General features: G+C 35.2%; 2 protein-coding genes, 1 long non-coding RNA gene and 1 pseudogene across 4 annotated transcripts; 3 read left to right on the top strand and 1 right to left on the bottom strand.

Moving 5' to 3' along the window:
- The first annotated feature begins 1,094 nt into the window (after positions 1-1,094).
- LOC149248961 (malate dehydrogenase, mitochondrial pseudogene) lies at positions 1,095-3,838 on the top strand (annotated as a pseudogene).
- Positions 3,839-4,765: 927 nt separating this feature from the next.
- On the bottom strand, positions 4,766-5,311 carry LOC149248960 (U-box domain-containing protein 62-like). Its single transcript, XM_089456142.1, has 2 exons — positions 5,160-5,311; positions 4,766-5,081 (listed from the first exon to the last, which is right to left on the bottom strand). Exons 1-2 carry the CDS (start codon positions 5,234-5,236, stop codon positions 4,946-4,948), a joined length of 213 nt encoding a protein of 70 aa, XP_089312268.1. The 5' UTR covers positions 5,237-5,311; the 3' UTR covers positions 4,766-4,945.
- A 2,608-nt stretch (positions 5,312-7,919) lies between these two features.
- On the top strand, positions 7,920-10,506 carry LOC149248959 (malate dehydrogenase, mitochondrial-like). Its single transcript, XM_089451497.1, has 6 exons — positions 7,920-7,970; positions 8,043-8,211; positions 8,573-8,634; positions 8,791-8,918; positions 10,190-10,379; positions 10,492-10,506. Exons 1-6 carry the CDS (start codon positions 7,920-7,922, stop codon positions 10,504-10,506), a joined length of 615 nt encoding a protein of 204 aa, XP_089307623.1.
- A 722-nt stretch (positions 10,507-11,228) lies between these two features.
- LOC149248958 (uncharacterized) lies at positions 11,229-13,546 on the top strand. Of its 2 annotated transcripts, none has more exons than XR_016265802.1 (2): positions 11,229-11,385; positions 13,268-13,546. It is a non-coding gene; the product is annotated as an uncharacterized LOC149248958 (long non-coding RNA). The 2 variants fall into 2 exon arrangements; XR_016265803.1 differs by lacking the exon at positions 11,229-11,385 and adding an exon at positions 12,974-13,095.
- Positions 13,547-14,564: the final 1,018 nt, after the last annotated feature.

Raw genomic sequence — 14,564 nt, 5'->3', positions numbered from 1 at the left:
TCAGTGATCAGAGAATCCACAGTATGAACATTTTTATACCAACGTTTCAAATCCCAAGTGGGATCCATCATCAGGGTTGAAGAATGATGATAAAAGAAGAGCAATAAGGCAGAATAAATACTAATGAGGAAGAAATTTTCAAGGAAGAACACACTGTCGGCTAGAATCTTTAATTTTATATAATTTTATTTTTATTTCATATTAATTATTATAAATAATTAATATTTAAAATAAATTAATATAATAATTCATACATTAATTAATGAAATAACTATTATATAAATTAATATAATAATAATCAATTATTATATAATAATTAATTAATTATTATTATTATATAATAATTAAATATTATAATAATAATTATTAATTAAATTAATATATTTAAATCATATTGGTAATTATAAATGATTAATATTTATAGTTAACTAATATAATAATTAACTAAATAATATATTTAAATTATATTAACTAATTAATAAATTTAAATCATATTAGTAAATATAAATAATTAATATTTATAGATAGCTAATACAATAATACAAATATTAATTAATATAATAACTAATATATAAATTAATATAATATTAATATAATAATAATCAATTATTATATAATAATTAATTAATTATTATTATATAATAATAATTAAATATTATAATAATAATTAATTAATATAATAATTAATATATTAATTAATATAATAATTATTATATAAATTAAATTAATATATTTAAATTATATTAGTAATCATAAATTTATTTAAAAAAATAAAATAAAAAATATCTCTATTTTATAATAACTTAATTAACATTTGACCAACTGAAAATTTCGATCACATGATGTTCCATTCCCGAACCTCGTCCCCCCAAAAGAGGGATTTCTATCACGAGTTGTCTGATTGTCAATAACTAAGAATTTCGCAATAAAATAGATTAAACCAAAGCCCTGCATAGTACCGTGAGGCTTTAAAATCCCTTTTAACAAAGTCGTATCCACACATCTCCATTGATTCGGCCTTTAAACTCTGGAATCTCCCCCTTCTTCTTCATTTGCCTTCAGCTTGCATTCTTTCAGTGTTACCAGCGGCAAAAATGAGTTCTGCAATGCGACGATTGGTGGGATCTGCACTGAAGAATGCATCATCTTCTTCTTTCAAAACTAATGTTATGCCGAGAAGGTTTTATTCGAGTGGTGGAAGTCCGCCACGCAAGGTTGTTGTGTTGGGAGCTGCTGGGGGTATCGGGCAGCCATTGGCTCTTCTGATGAAACTCAATCCTCTGGTGTCAAAGTTGGCGCTCTATGATATCGCTGGCACTCCAGGTGTGGCTGCAGATGTCGGCCACATCAACAGTCGTGCTGAGGTGGGTTCCTCTTTTCCTACCGCGTTTTTTTCGTTCTCTGTATGCTGGATCTGTTCTCTCTGCGAACGATAGAGATTTTTTGATTTTAGTTTCAAGGGATCTCCATTTGGATCGATCGTACGACGACCCACTTGGTAGGATCTACTTTTCGTTAGTGTTTTACCTGTTATTAGTTCTTTGATTTTACGTTTCTGATATTGTCCATGGTCAGATAATTTATTTATTTTGGTAAGCGCCTATTTTTTTAAAGGAACCAGGCCTTATACCAGGCTTAGACTCCACTGCTATAACCTGTCAAGGTCTCTGGGATTCTTCGAATGTGGAATTTATTCTTTTGGCCACATTTTTGCAGGAAATATGCCTTCCGGGGCTTTTGAACGTGGGTTTGAGCCCTGAAAGCGCAATGATTTAATTTCTTAAACACAACCCAATTCACGTTAATGGTCAACTCAATTCACTTTCATGGTCAGTTTGTAAATGTGTTTGTGCATATTTTGATTGATGAAAAAAAGCACCTAGATATTTATTTCGTGGAAATCCATGGCTGCATCATGTGCACCTACTCGATTAGGGTTTTTAATTTTATGGATCTAGGTGACATTTGGCCCAACAATCCATTGAAGCAACGCCCATCGCATTGTCATTCTAAAACGATTGTATTGTACACCGTGAATATTGGATTTGACTATACCTGACATTCTTTGGGCCATTTCAAAAGAGGCAGATATTGAGGGCTACATTATTATTATTTTTGATTGTTTTCTTGTTGGCAAATGTCTTTCTGTTAACATAGTGGGTTTTGCCCTCATTGTAGATGCTACAAACATAGAATCTCTATTCCACCAATTTCATGCAGGATTTGCACCTGATCTTGTCTGTTGAATCTCAATATGGTAGTTAACTCCGATGGTGAGATAATGCCGCAACATACTTCTAAGAGGGCACTGAAAGTGCTATGATTTAACTACTTGACTACAATCTGCCTGACATTTATGGCTAGATTGAAATTTGGGCTGTGCTTATTATTATTATTATTAGCAGTAGTAGTATTTGCTATTGATAGGAGAAGGTTGAAATTGAGGTTGGGCTCACTATTATTGTTTTTGTTTGGTCAAGGCCTTTTGACTGACGTGGGTGAAACACCTTAATTGCATCTATTCATCAAAGTCACGCATGACTTGCAGGTGGGCTCATCTGTGCAAACCTCAATAGCACATGGGTCATCATTAACGGCACCTCTGCATTATCATTGAACTGGTGTTTATCACGTTAACCCGACTTCATATTTTGGAATGACATGGGCAGCCGCATTATCATGGGAATATGCCTCCTGGGTTTTGAACCTGGGTCATCCTCATGACAAGCACCCTACAACTTGCCACTAAACCACAGCCCAATGGACGAGGTAGTTCATATTTTTTTGATGAAAAGTGCATCTATATTTTTAGCAGAATCCACGGCTGGATCATATGCCTCTGCTTAATAGGACTTTTTGATCTGATGGATCTAAGTCATACTTGGCCTAATGACTACTTAGAAGTTAGAATAGTCTCATTGCATTGTCAATTTGTTATTTTGTGAGGATTGAATTGATGACCCTCTGCATGTTGGATTTGCCTCTATATCCAACCTTTTTGGGGTCGTTTAGATTTGCCTCTTTATCCATGAGTAGATTAAATCAAAATAGTCTTCGCAGCGTGAATTAAACTAAGGTTGAATAAACTCCCTAAAGTGGCTTGTGAGATGCTAATTATTTATCACAGCATCACTTTTATACCTGGATTGGATAAGACTATACCCTGATTGAAATGTCGTATACTTGGATTGGACAAGATTATACCCTGATTGAAACGTGGGTTGGTATAGGTCTTCAATCTCCTACGAGCATAATCATTGCTTTTGGTGCTCTATCTCCTCGGTAAAAGCCAAAAGGTGGATTTTACTATAGAATACAAATAATCCTATTCTTGTTCACTATCAGGAGGACATACCATTGCTTGGGTCATGGAACAAGGATAACAAGTTTTACTTCTTTTGGAACTTTGCGATAATAATTTCTTTTCTTATTTTTTGGTCTACATATTTATCATTTAATTTGGTACTGCCATATTGATTTTATCATGCTTGTGTCACGACCTTGTCAGTAATTCACAACAGTGTGACCTGGGTGCAGGTTGCAGGATATATGGGAGAGGAACAACTTGGCATGGCATTGGAGAATGCAGATGTTGTGATCATTCCTGCTGGTGTGCCTCGAAAACTTGGCATGACCCGTGATGATCTCTTCAACATCAATGCAGGGATTGTTAAATCTCTTTGCTCTGTAATTGCAAAATACTGCCCAGAGGTAAGTTGTCATGATTTATGATCTTCTTTGAGGTTTTTGTTTTCATGCGATTTTCTTATTGACTATTTCATAGGAATAAGCATGACGTTCATTGTAAGTTGCTTTGTCGAAGGCTTTGTATGTTTGAGATCTATAGAGATGGCAATATATACAAATACATATTTGCAAGAATCTTTAAGCAAGTTGTTGATCTAGATTTACATAATGTTCTTGTATATAATCAATTCTACTGGAGAGGTTAACGAAGATTGAAGACTTCTTTGAGTCAAACGAATAGGTGATTGACTCATTATTGACTCTTTATTTAGACAAATTGCAGCTAACTTTTGCCCATAAGAAGGAAATACTAATTGAAATGAACTTAAGAGTAATTAGCTGTGTAGTCCAATGCAAGTTTGCAGCCACTGTTAAAGCCCTGTTATTCTTGTTTCTCCTCTTGTAGTTAGTAACTTAGCTTTTGGACTTTTGAGAAAATTGGCATATGAATATCAATATAAAAAATATCCTTGGTCTTCTATTTAACTGTGCACAAATCCACTTGATCACGAGGTATCCTCTATAACATTATATATTACATACAATCAGTATGTACTACCATTAGTGTGGCAAGTTAATAGATAAAGAAGTATGTTTCACAATTATTTGTTTTGTTCATGTACTGGTGTGTGTGTACAGTATGTATAGTCATAGTTTTAAAAACCGCTCAGAAAAACCGGTAACTGGTCAAACCTGCTGGTTAGCTAGCTGGCAGGTCTGAACCGGCCTAAAAACCTGGTCAGCCTCTGCATTTGCCCGATTTTTGGCCCTAACTGGTGACCAAACAATCCTCAAAGCTGTCAGAGTGTCCAGTCCTCGTTCTCACTAGAAAGCCAAGAACAGGCAGGACTGGCAGAAAGTAATCATGACAATGATTCCAACCACACACATCCACCCAAATGTCCTGTTGCTCCATGACATCTTGCAAAGATGTTCCGATCAATTAACTAGTCCAGACTTCTAAATATTATAAAAAGGCTTTGCCCTGATTGGCATTTTCCCAACTTGGTCAAGAAGATTGATCGCACTGCACAGAAAACGTGACAGTGCCTAAAACTGGAACTAAGCAAGCCAGGCACATCACCTTGTATATACAATTAACAAGGCTCGATATTGCTAAAATTAGGAGAACCTTCCCACCTCATCCATGGAAAATACGTCAACCCAATCCTCAACACTACTTTGAGCTTTCACTTCCTCAGCTGTTATTTGTTATCAACTGTTGTGACTGAAGATGGTCTCCAGTGACTCCATTGTGCTGAGGCATTAATTTCTGGAGTGAGCGGTACTGAAGGCGGACACTTTCACCGGTATCGAGTACTCGAAGTAAGTACCTAGATGCAGCATTTTAATTTAGGATTTTTTGGTTACGAACCCTTGAATATTGGACGTAAAACAGCATTTCAACTTACCATCCATTCAGGCAATGAGACGTTACATATGCCTCCCTCCCAACAAATTTGTCTGGTGTACGCTTGTTCCCCTGCATAATTCAGCAGACAAATCCCTCAATGTTACTAAACTAGTAGGTTGCTACAAGCACTCCAAAACATGTAAGAACATGAACTAAATAAAATTTTCCAGGTGGTCTATAACCCACATCATCAGAAATTTGCACATTTCCAGGTCATTTCCTCATTTGGATTGAAGCTTGTTTTCAATCCCTAACCACAGCAGATCTTGGTAAATTTTTACGGAGGAAGCATTTCAAAGCATACAAATGGATAAAGATTGTCAAAAGAAAAACTTGGTATCAGCTGCAACCGTCTCATCATGTTAAAGACATGCTAGAGTCTAGAACAAGGATAGGCCTTACTATATGAGTCATGACTCAACGATCTGTGTTTGACCATGTTCTTTACACTCACCATCTGATGAAGGAAATAATAACATGCTTAATGAAATGAATGAAATAAGGTTCAAGTACGGAATCTTCACAATGTGCCGAAGTTCTGAAAGCAAAACCCATAATTTATCCAGACACTGAAACCATCAAACTATCCAAGTCCAAAGATAAAATTTATGTCAATTCATCAACTATGCAAAGAACCTAAAAAAGAAATAAATAAAAACATTAACTGTAAAGTACTTCTAGGGTGTAAACGCAGTAAACTTAAATGTAGCTAGGAATCTACAATTCAGTACATTGTTGGCAACTCACCAGAACTGAGTGTATAGAAGGAATATTAACACTAATAAAAGATGAAAATATATATAATAGGATATACAAGAGGTGGAAATATTACAAAAAAAACATGAAATTGTAATTTAAGGGTTAACAAAATTTGTAAACAAAGGAAATACTAACATGCTTCATGAAATAGATGTAGTTTCTACGTAGCAACATCTTCACAATGTGCTTTAATTCTGAAAGAAATCCATCCAAAAATGTTGGACATCAGTCCAATAATCTCAGACATGTAATCCTACGGGAATTTTTCCATTGTAAATTAGGAATATGAACAGATAGAAATGTGAGAAGATAGGAAAACCTCTTGGCAATTGAAACCAAAAGTCATGCATCTATTGTATTAAATATGGTTTTAAGCTTAATGAAAGGCATCCAAATCTAGTGTATCCCTAATAGTGGTATCAATTATCGAACCCTATTAGCTCCATGATTCTCTACTTGTATATGATCTACCAGATCCTGTAAAGAGCATCATTCCTCATTGTCTCTCTTTTCTTCAATGGAGTCAGCCCATGGGAAACTATGGTTCATGCATTAGGAACCTTATCCAATGTACTCCACTGTCTCACCGTAGCACTCGACCTGTTTCACCAACTTCGACATGTACCAACTCTCACTCTGTGCTGAAGAACCTTCCATTGTGAAGAAAGGGAAAAAAATCCAGATCCGCAGCCTCTGAACTAGACTACCGTTCCCAAAGAATTTCACTTTAATTGACAAGAATCTAGACTACTACTCTCAAAGGATTTCACTTAGCAGATGCAAACTGGGGTTCTCTATGTACCCATTCTATTTTCATTGCCATCTGTCTTCACACTCTTGTGGGCTGTATCTCCTATCTGAAATTCCACTCTCCCTGCCTGTGACTCTGATCTCCTTTGCTACATTGAGGCTATTGATTACATTCACACATCCATTTTCATGCAAAAAATTGCTTGGTTGGAAATTCTTCTGCACCCTGGGGACATTCATTTTCATGCAAAAAATTGCTTGGTTGGAAATTCTTCTGCACCCTGGGGACCACGGGCTTAATTCCATTTTTTTGTTCATATAACATTAAAACAAATAATGAAGGTGTACCTTCACTGTTGTGACACTCATTCTCTAGTAAAAATTTTGATTAACATATATGATTTATATCCCAAGCAATTTTTACGACTCAGAGATTTATTTAAACCAGTAAATAATTTGCTGAAAACGCTGAATGAAAATACACTGGTACACCAAAAATTGATAGCAGAAACACAAGTAGAAAATCAATCACACAAAAGAAATTATAAAACCTACAATTTATCTATCACTTTTATTTCTCACAACAAACAAGAGCTCTGTTACAAGGAAAATGGCTCATAGAGAAATACAATTTTTTTACAGCAAATGGAACCTGGAAATTTGGCTCCCTGAAAACTCTGGATCTGCACCCATGCGGCATCCCTCTCTCCTAGTTGTCATGTGTGCAGACCCTGAGCAAGCCAAATTTATCTTAGCCATCACACGTGCACTGTGCAGCCTCTGTGTGCATGTCCTCAGCTTGTGTGACTCTCCTAGAGATAGATCTCGACCCTCTACAAATTCTAATGCTCAACAACTCGTATGGTCTCAACCTCCACTGAGTTTTCTTCCTTGAAATTTTCAGCTGCAAACTTTTCCTTCTCTTCAGCCTTTGATTCTCTCAATCCTCACTTGGGAAAATCTCTCTCAAATTTGCAAATCACTTGTAAATGTAATTGTCAGGCCAGGAGTAACTCCTCAAAATGAGATCTGTTTATTCACTTAGATTGCTCATAGTTATATACATGAGGGAGTGACTCTTGGGATTCATCTCCTGATGGCTCTTCCTTTTCCATTACTTATTATTTACACTATTTACAACTGCTCACCCAAATCCCCATGATTAGGTGTCAACATTCCCCCCCTTAATCTGAAGGGATGTTGGTGAGTCCAAGGCTAGTATATTGTTACATATTATATAGATAGAGATATGGAGAGGGGGGAGAGTGTACTGGATAATGTTTTCCTTCTATCAGGAATGGTATATTTGGATTCAAGAAATCATCTAGAATTGGTTTTTATGGCATTGCTGCGGACTTGATATCCATGGCAGGCAATTGTAAATATCATAAGCAATCCTGTAAATTCTACTGTACCAATAGCTGCTGAGGTTTTTAAGAAGGCAGGGACCTATAATGAAAAGAAACTCTTTGGTGTTACTACTCTTGATGTTGTCCGCGCAAAGACGTTCTATGCTTCAAAAGCAGGAGTTCCTGTTGAAGGTATTTAAAATTCTGGCTTGTTATGCTTAGCTACTCTCAAATATTTAGTATTCTGTAAAATATTTTTATTTTTTATAATTTAATCATGAAATATGCATCCTGGGCAAACATGCCAGGCACTTCTCCTCATTTCAAGGATGGTATCATAGGGCTCAAGGCCATCAGAAATATAGTCAGCTCAAGATGTCACTTGAGGGAATTGAACCCGGGTGGGAAGGATAACAGTCTTTGCACACAACCATCTGGGCTAGACCCAATACATGATATGCTGCAGGATCTTACCAACATCATGCTTTTTTTAACATTAGATACAATTCTCAGTTTTATGTTTGTTGTTGATGTCATCCTATGCTGTCTGCAGAAGTTGATGTTCCTGTTGTAGGTGGACATGCGGGTGTTACAATTCTTCCACTTTTTTCACATGTATATGACTTTGTTGGATCCTCATCTTGAGTTTGTTCTTTACTCTTGGATATTAGAAGATTAATTTATCAAAGATAAAATGAGATCATAATTACCTACCCTTCAATACAGTTAAAAAGGGAACTAACACTTTTTTGTTTTGATAATTTTTTTTAGGCAACACCAAAGCCAAACTCTGTATTGTCTGAGGAGGACATTAAAGCCTTGACAAAGCGCACACAGGATGGAGGAACTGAAGTTGTTGAAGCAAAAGCAGGGAAAGGTTCAGCCACACTGTCTATGGCGTAAGTTTATGTTTTGGTCCTCTATAGTGGCTAATATGCATTCATATCTTTTGAATGTTTTTTTATTCTTATGTGACTGTCTAGAGTGCTGAATTTTTCATCTTGATGCAGTAGTTGGAGTCAGATAATCTTATCATGGTTTGTTCTTCATGATTTCATGCTTGGCATGCAACATGATTTCATGCTTGATAAGTACCTAATCTGAGATTCACTGTCAGTGAGAATATGGCATGAAGGAGCTTCTTTCTCTTTATCTGAATCTTGTACTTCATACATTTGCATGTCTCAAATATTTTTCCTTAAGCTTTGGTACTTATCCTACATTAAATCATGTAGCGTGCATGTCTCAAATCTTTTCCCTTAGGCTTTCTCATTTGTGTGAAACTCAGCGGGTGCTTTTAACCTGTGAGGTTTGACCGATGGATTGTTGCCTTTCATTTACCTTAGTTTGATTGAAATGTTCAAAATTAATCTAGATTCTGCATGCAAAGATCCTTCCCTAAGAAAAGCCATGAGTCTCTTCAAGGATGCTATTCCTTCTTAAACATAAGATATGTCAAATGGATCCTGCAAAAGTTGTGTGCTTGATGATGGGTAAATCTGGGTATGAGATTTACAAATTTGCACTTACATGTATGCCTGTGGTTGCAATTCACAAATAGGCGCATAGCATCCATTCATTACCTCATCTTGAGCATTTGAGCATGGTTCATGCAAAAAACATTGCTGGTCAGTTAAATCCATTAGTTGAAAACTTGGAAGTGAAGAGTAGTGTTGTAGTCTTCTCTATGTTGATGAATGCTTTTTGAGACTTCAAAATGTTTAGACATGCAATTCCTTTTTCATCTTGCTCATGTGTTCTCAAATTTTTTTTTTCTACTGTTTTTTAAGGCCAAATATAAACCATGGGATATATATTTTTCCTACCGTGTTTTTTTCGTTCTCTGTATGCTGGATCTGTTCTCTCTGCGAACGATAGAGATGTTTTGATTTTAGTTTCAAGGGATCTCCATTGGGATCGATCGTACGACGACCCACTTGGTAGGATCTACTTTTCGTTAGTGTTTTACCTGTTATTAGTTCTTTGATTTTACGTTTCTGATATTGTCCATGGTCAGATAATTTATTTATTTTGGTAAGCGCCTATTTTTTTAAAGGAACCAGGCCTTATACCAGGCTTAGGCTTGGTCTACATATTTATCATTTAATTTGGTACTGCCATATTGATTTTATCATGCTTGTGTCACGACCTTGTCAGTAATTCACAGCAGTGTGACCTGGGTGCAGGTTGCAGGATATATGGGAGAGGAACAACTTGGCACGGCATTGGAGAATGCAGATGTTGTGATCATTCCTGCTGGTGTGCCTCGAAAACCTAGCATGACCCGTGATGATCTCTTCAATATCAATGCAGGGATTGTTAAATCTCTTTGCTCTGCAATTGCAAAATACTGCCCAGAGGTAAGTTGTCATGATTTATGATCTTCTTTGAAGTTTTTGTTTTCATGCAATTTTCTTATTGACTATTTCATAGGAATAAGCATGACGTTCATTGTAAGTTGCTTTATCGAAGGCTTTGTATGTTTGAGATCTATAGAGATGGCAATATATACAAATACATATTTGCAAGAATCTTTAAGCAAGTTGTTGATCTAGATTTACATACTGTTCTTGTATATAATCAATTCTACTGGAGAGGTTAACGAAGGTTGAAGACTTCTTTGAGTCAAACGAATAGGTGATTGACTCATTATTGACTCTTTATTTAGACAAATTGCAGCTAACTTTTGCCCATAAGAAGGAAATACTAATTGAAATGAACTTAAGAGTAATTAGCTGTGTAGTCCAATGCAAGTTTGCAGCCACTGTTAAAGCCCTATTATTCTTGTTTCTCCTCTTGTAGTTAGTAACTTAGCTTTTGGACTTTTGAGAAAATTGGCATATGAATATCAATATAAAAAATATCCTTGGTCTTCTATTTAACTGTGCACAAATCCACTTGATCACGAGGTATCCTCTATAACATTATATATTACATAGAATCAGTATGTACTACCATTAGTGTGGCAAGTTAATAGATAAAGAAGTATGTTTCACAATTATTTGTTTTGTTCATGTACTGGTGTGTGTGTACAGTATGTATAGTATATTGTTACATATTATATAGATAGAGATATGGAGAGGGGGGAGAGTGTACTGGATAATGTTTTCCTTCTATCAGGAATGGTATATTTGGATTCAAGAAATCATCTAGAATTGGTTTTTATGGCATTGCTAAGGACTTGATATCCATGGCAGGCAATTGTAAATATCATTAGCAATCCTGTAAATTCTACTGTACCAATAGCTGCTGAGGTTTTTAAGAAGGCAGGGACCTATAATGAAAAGAAACTCTTTGGTGTTACTACTCTTGATGTTGTCCGCGCAAAGACGTTCTATGCTTCAAAAGCAGGAGTTCCTGTTGAAGGTATTTAAAATTCTGGCTTGTTATGCTTAGCTACTCTCAAATATTTAGTATTCTGTAAAATATTTTTATTTTTTATAATTTAATCATGAAATATGCATCCTGGGCAAACATGCCAGGCACTTCTCCTCATTTCAAGGATGGTATCATAGGGCTCAAGGCCATCAGAAATACAGTCAGCTCAAGATGTCACTTGAGGGAATTGAACCCGGGTGGGAAGGATAACAGTCTTTGCACACAACCATCTGGGATAGACCCAATACATGATATGTTGCAGGATCTTACCAACATCATGCTTTCTTTAACATTAGATACAATTCTCAGTTTTATGTTTGTTGTTGATGTCATCCTATGCTGTCTGCAGAAGTTGATGTTCCTGTTGTAGGTGGACATGCGAGTGTTACAATTCTTCCACTTTTTTCACAGGTATATGACTTTGTTGGATCCTCATCTTGAGTTTGTTCTTTACTCTTGGATATTAGAAGATTAATTTATCAAAGATAAAATGAGATCATAATTACCTACCCTTCAATACAGTTAAAAAGGGAACTAACACTTTTTTGTTTTGATAAATTTTTTTAGGCAACACCAAAGCCAAACTCTGTATTGTCTGAGGAGGACATTAAAGCCTTGACAAAGCGCACACAGGATGGACTGAAGTTGTTGAAGCAAAAGCAAGGAAAGGTTCAGCCACACTGTTTATGGCGTAAGTTTATGTTTTGGTCCTCTATAGTGGCTAATATGCATTCATATCTTTTGAATGTTTTTTAATTCTTATGTGACTATCTAGAGTGCTGAATTTTTCATCTTGATGCAGTAGTTGGAGTCAGATAATCTTATCATGATGTGTGCTTCATGATTTCATGCTTGGCATGCAACATGATTTCATGCTTGATAAGTACCTAATCTGAGATTCACTGTCAGTGAGAATATGGCATGAAGGAGCTTCTTTCTCTTTATCTGAATCTTGTACATCATACATTTGCATGTCTCAAATCTTTTTCCTTAAGCTTAGGTACTTATCCTACATGAAATCATGTAGCATGCATGTCTCAAATCTTTTCCCTTAGGCTTTCTCATTTGTGTGAAACTCAGCGGGTGCTTTTAACCTGTGAGGTTTGACCGATGGATTTTTGCCTTTCATTTACCTTAGTTTGATTGAAATGTTCAAAGTTAATCTAGATTCTGCATGCAAAGATCCTTCCCTAAGAAAAGCCATGAGTCTCTTCAAGGATGTTATTCCTTCTTAAACATAAGATATGTCAAATGGATCCCGCAAAAGTTGTGTGCTTGATGATGGGTAAATCTGGGTATGAGATTTACAAATTTGCACTTACATGTATGCATGTGGTTGCAATTCACAGATAGGCGCATATCATCCATTCATTACCTCATCTTGAGCATTTGAGCATGGTTCATGAAAAAAACATTGCTGGTCAGTTAAATCCATTAGTTGAAAACTTGGAAGTGAAGAGTAGTGTTGTAGTCTTCTCTATGTTGATGAATGCTTTTTGAGACTTCAAAATGTTTAGACATGCAATTCCTTTTTCATCTTGCTCCTGTGTTGTCAAAATTTTTTTTTCTACTGTTTTTTAAAGCCAAATATAAACCATGGGATATATATTTTTACCCTGAAGACCTCCAAATCATTTGGAAAAGGAGGTGCTGCAGCAAAAGAGATGGGTTGAATTTGTTGTTTGGATGGACTCTATGGTATGTAATCTTAGTTGGATTTCCAATATACTTTTAAACCATATTTTCATTTTATTTTTTAGTACTATTAGATATTATATCTTACCTCATTTTATGGTTAACATTGTATAACAAAAACATGCTTTGTGTTATGTAATTAATACTAACATTTAATATTGATTTTTTTTGTCAGAATGCTATAGGTAATGATTGCCAAGACGATGATCCAAATTATGTTCAACATATATCAGGAGATGATGAGGATGAGGATGAGGATGATGGTGGTGAAGGAGGAGATGATGATGATAGTTGCGGTGTTGGTGATGATGTGGATCAGAGTAATGAGGATGGTCAAGATGATCATGAGGATGATCTTGGTGGTGGTAGCTAGGCATGCACATGCATTGTTTTTTATGAAGAAATTATTGTGTAGAATGACATTGTTATGTTTAGATGGGTGTTGTGAATTTACCCTAGATCAATGAGACATTTTGATTTTATTATCATACGATGAGTTTGATTTATGTATGTTGTTAATTTATCATAGAATAACGATATTCATGAAATATTTTGATTTGTTAATCATATTTGAATTTTAGTTGTTTTGATTAAAAATAACACTGATTTTATTAGTATTATGTTGCTATTTTATACATGTTTTGAAAATTGTTAATGACACATTGTTATTTTTTTCGATGGATGTTGTCAATTTCTCTTAAATTTCTCTACAAATGATTTTGAATTGTGATATCTGCTTTAATGATATTTAGAAACTATCATATATTTCACTATGAATCTATAAAGGGGGTCATATATGTAAAGAAAAATATACTCTATATAAGAAGTCAAATGCGGATGTAACCATGGGTGCAAAATTGAAAGTAAAATTGGATGTTAAACTAGGAATTAATACAAAATGCAAACAATTGACATACAAAGTGTTTTAAATTAGAAGTGAAAAATTGTGCAATAGTTGACACAAAGAAGGGAACAAAACATGGCATACAAAAGGATATCAAATTGGGCAAAAACAAGGACACATAAATGGGCACCAAATTAGATGCAAAAAAAGACAACAACTAGATGTAAAATAAGATGCAAAGTTGAGCGTTAAAAAGAAACAAAAAACGTTACAAATTAATATGCCAAATGATGATGCAAATAATGGTGTAAATTTGGGATGCAAACTTGGGTGCAAAAAAGGAAAAAAAAAGATGTAAGAAAAGACATAAAACAAGATGCAAAATGGGGCTGAAAAAAGGTGAAACCAAGGATGCCATATTGGATGTAAAAAATGATTCCTAATCACATGCAAATTTAGGCTCGAACTCAGACACAAAATTATATGCAAATGTGGACACAAAATGAGGCAAAAAAAGATGCAAATTTGGATGGTGAAAACGATGTAAAACTAGACACCAAAAAAATGCAAAATTGGATGAAAAAGTCGGTGTAAATAATGGTGCAACATTGGACACAAGTAGACACAA

Source organism: Pinus tabuliformis, chromosome 7, assembly GCF_031772625.1.
Source record: "Pinus tabuliformis cultivar Carrire ecotype Pingquan chromosome 7, CPIR1, whole genome shotgun sequence".
Lineage (NCBI taxonomy): Eukaryota > Viridiplantae > Streptophyta > Pinopsida > Pinales > Pinaceae > Pinus > Pinus tabuliformis.
Note: the sequence above shows the minus strand (reverse complement) of the source record. Positions and strands in the feature narration are given on the sequence as shown.

Bases quoted from the DNA above. Each gene is read 5' to 3' on its own strand.
- LOC149248960 (XM_089456142.1), bottom strand. From the start codon at position 5,236: ATGCAGGGGAACAAGCGTACACCAGACAAATTTGTTGGGAGGGAGGCA. The intron at 5,082-5,159 runs GTAAGTTGAAAT...TGCTGCATCTAG, and splicing joins TCTCATTGCCTGAATGGATG to GTACTTACTTCGAGTACTCG.
- LOC149248959 (XM_089451497.1), top strand. From the start codon at position 7,920: ATGGAGAGGGGGGAGAGTGTACTGGATAATGTTTTCCTTCTATCAGGA. The intron at 8,212-8,572 runs GTATTTAAAATT...TGCTGTCTGCAG, and splicing joins AGCAGGAGTTCCTGTTGAAG to AAGTTGATGTTCCTGTTGTA. The intron at 8,635-8,790 runs GTATATGACTTT...AATTTTTTTTAG, and splicing joins TTCTTCCACTTTTTTCACAT to GCAACACCAAAGCCAAACTC.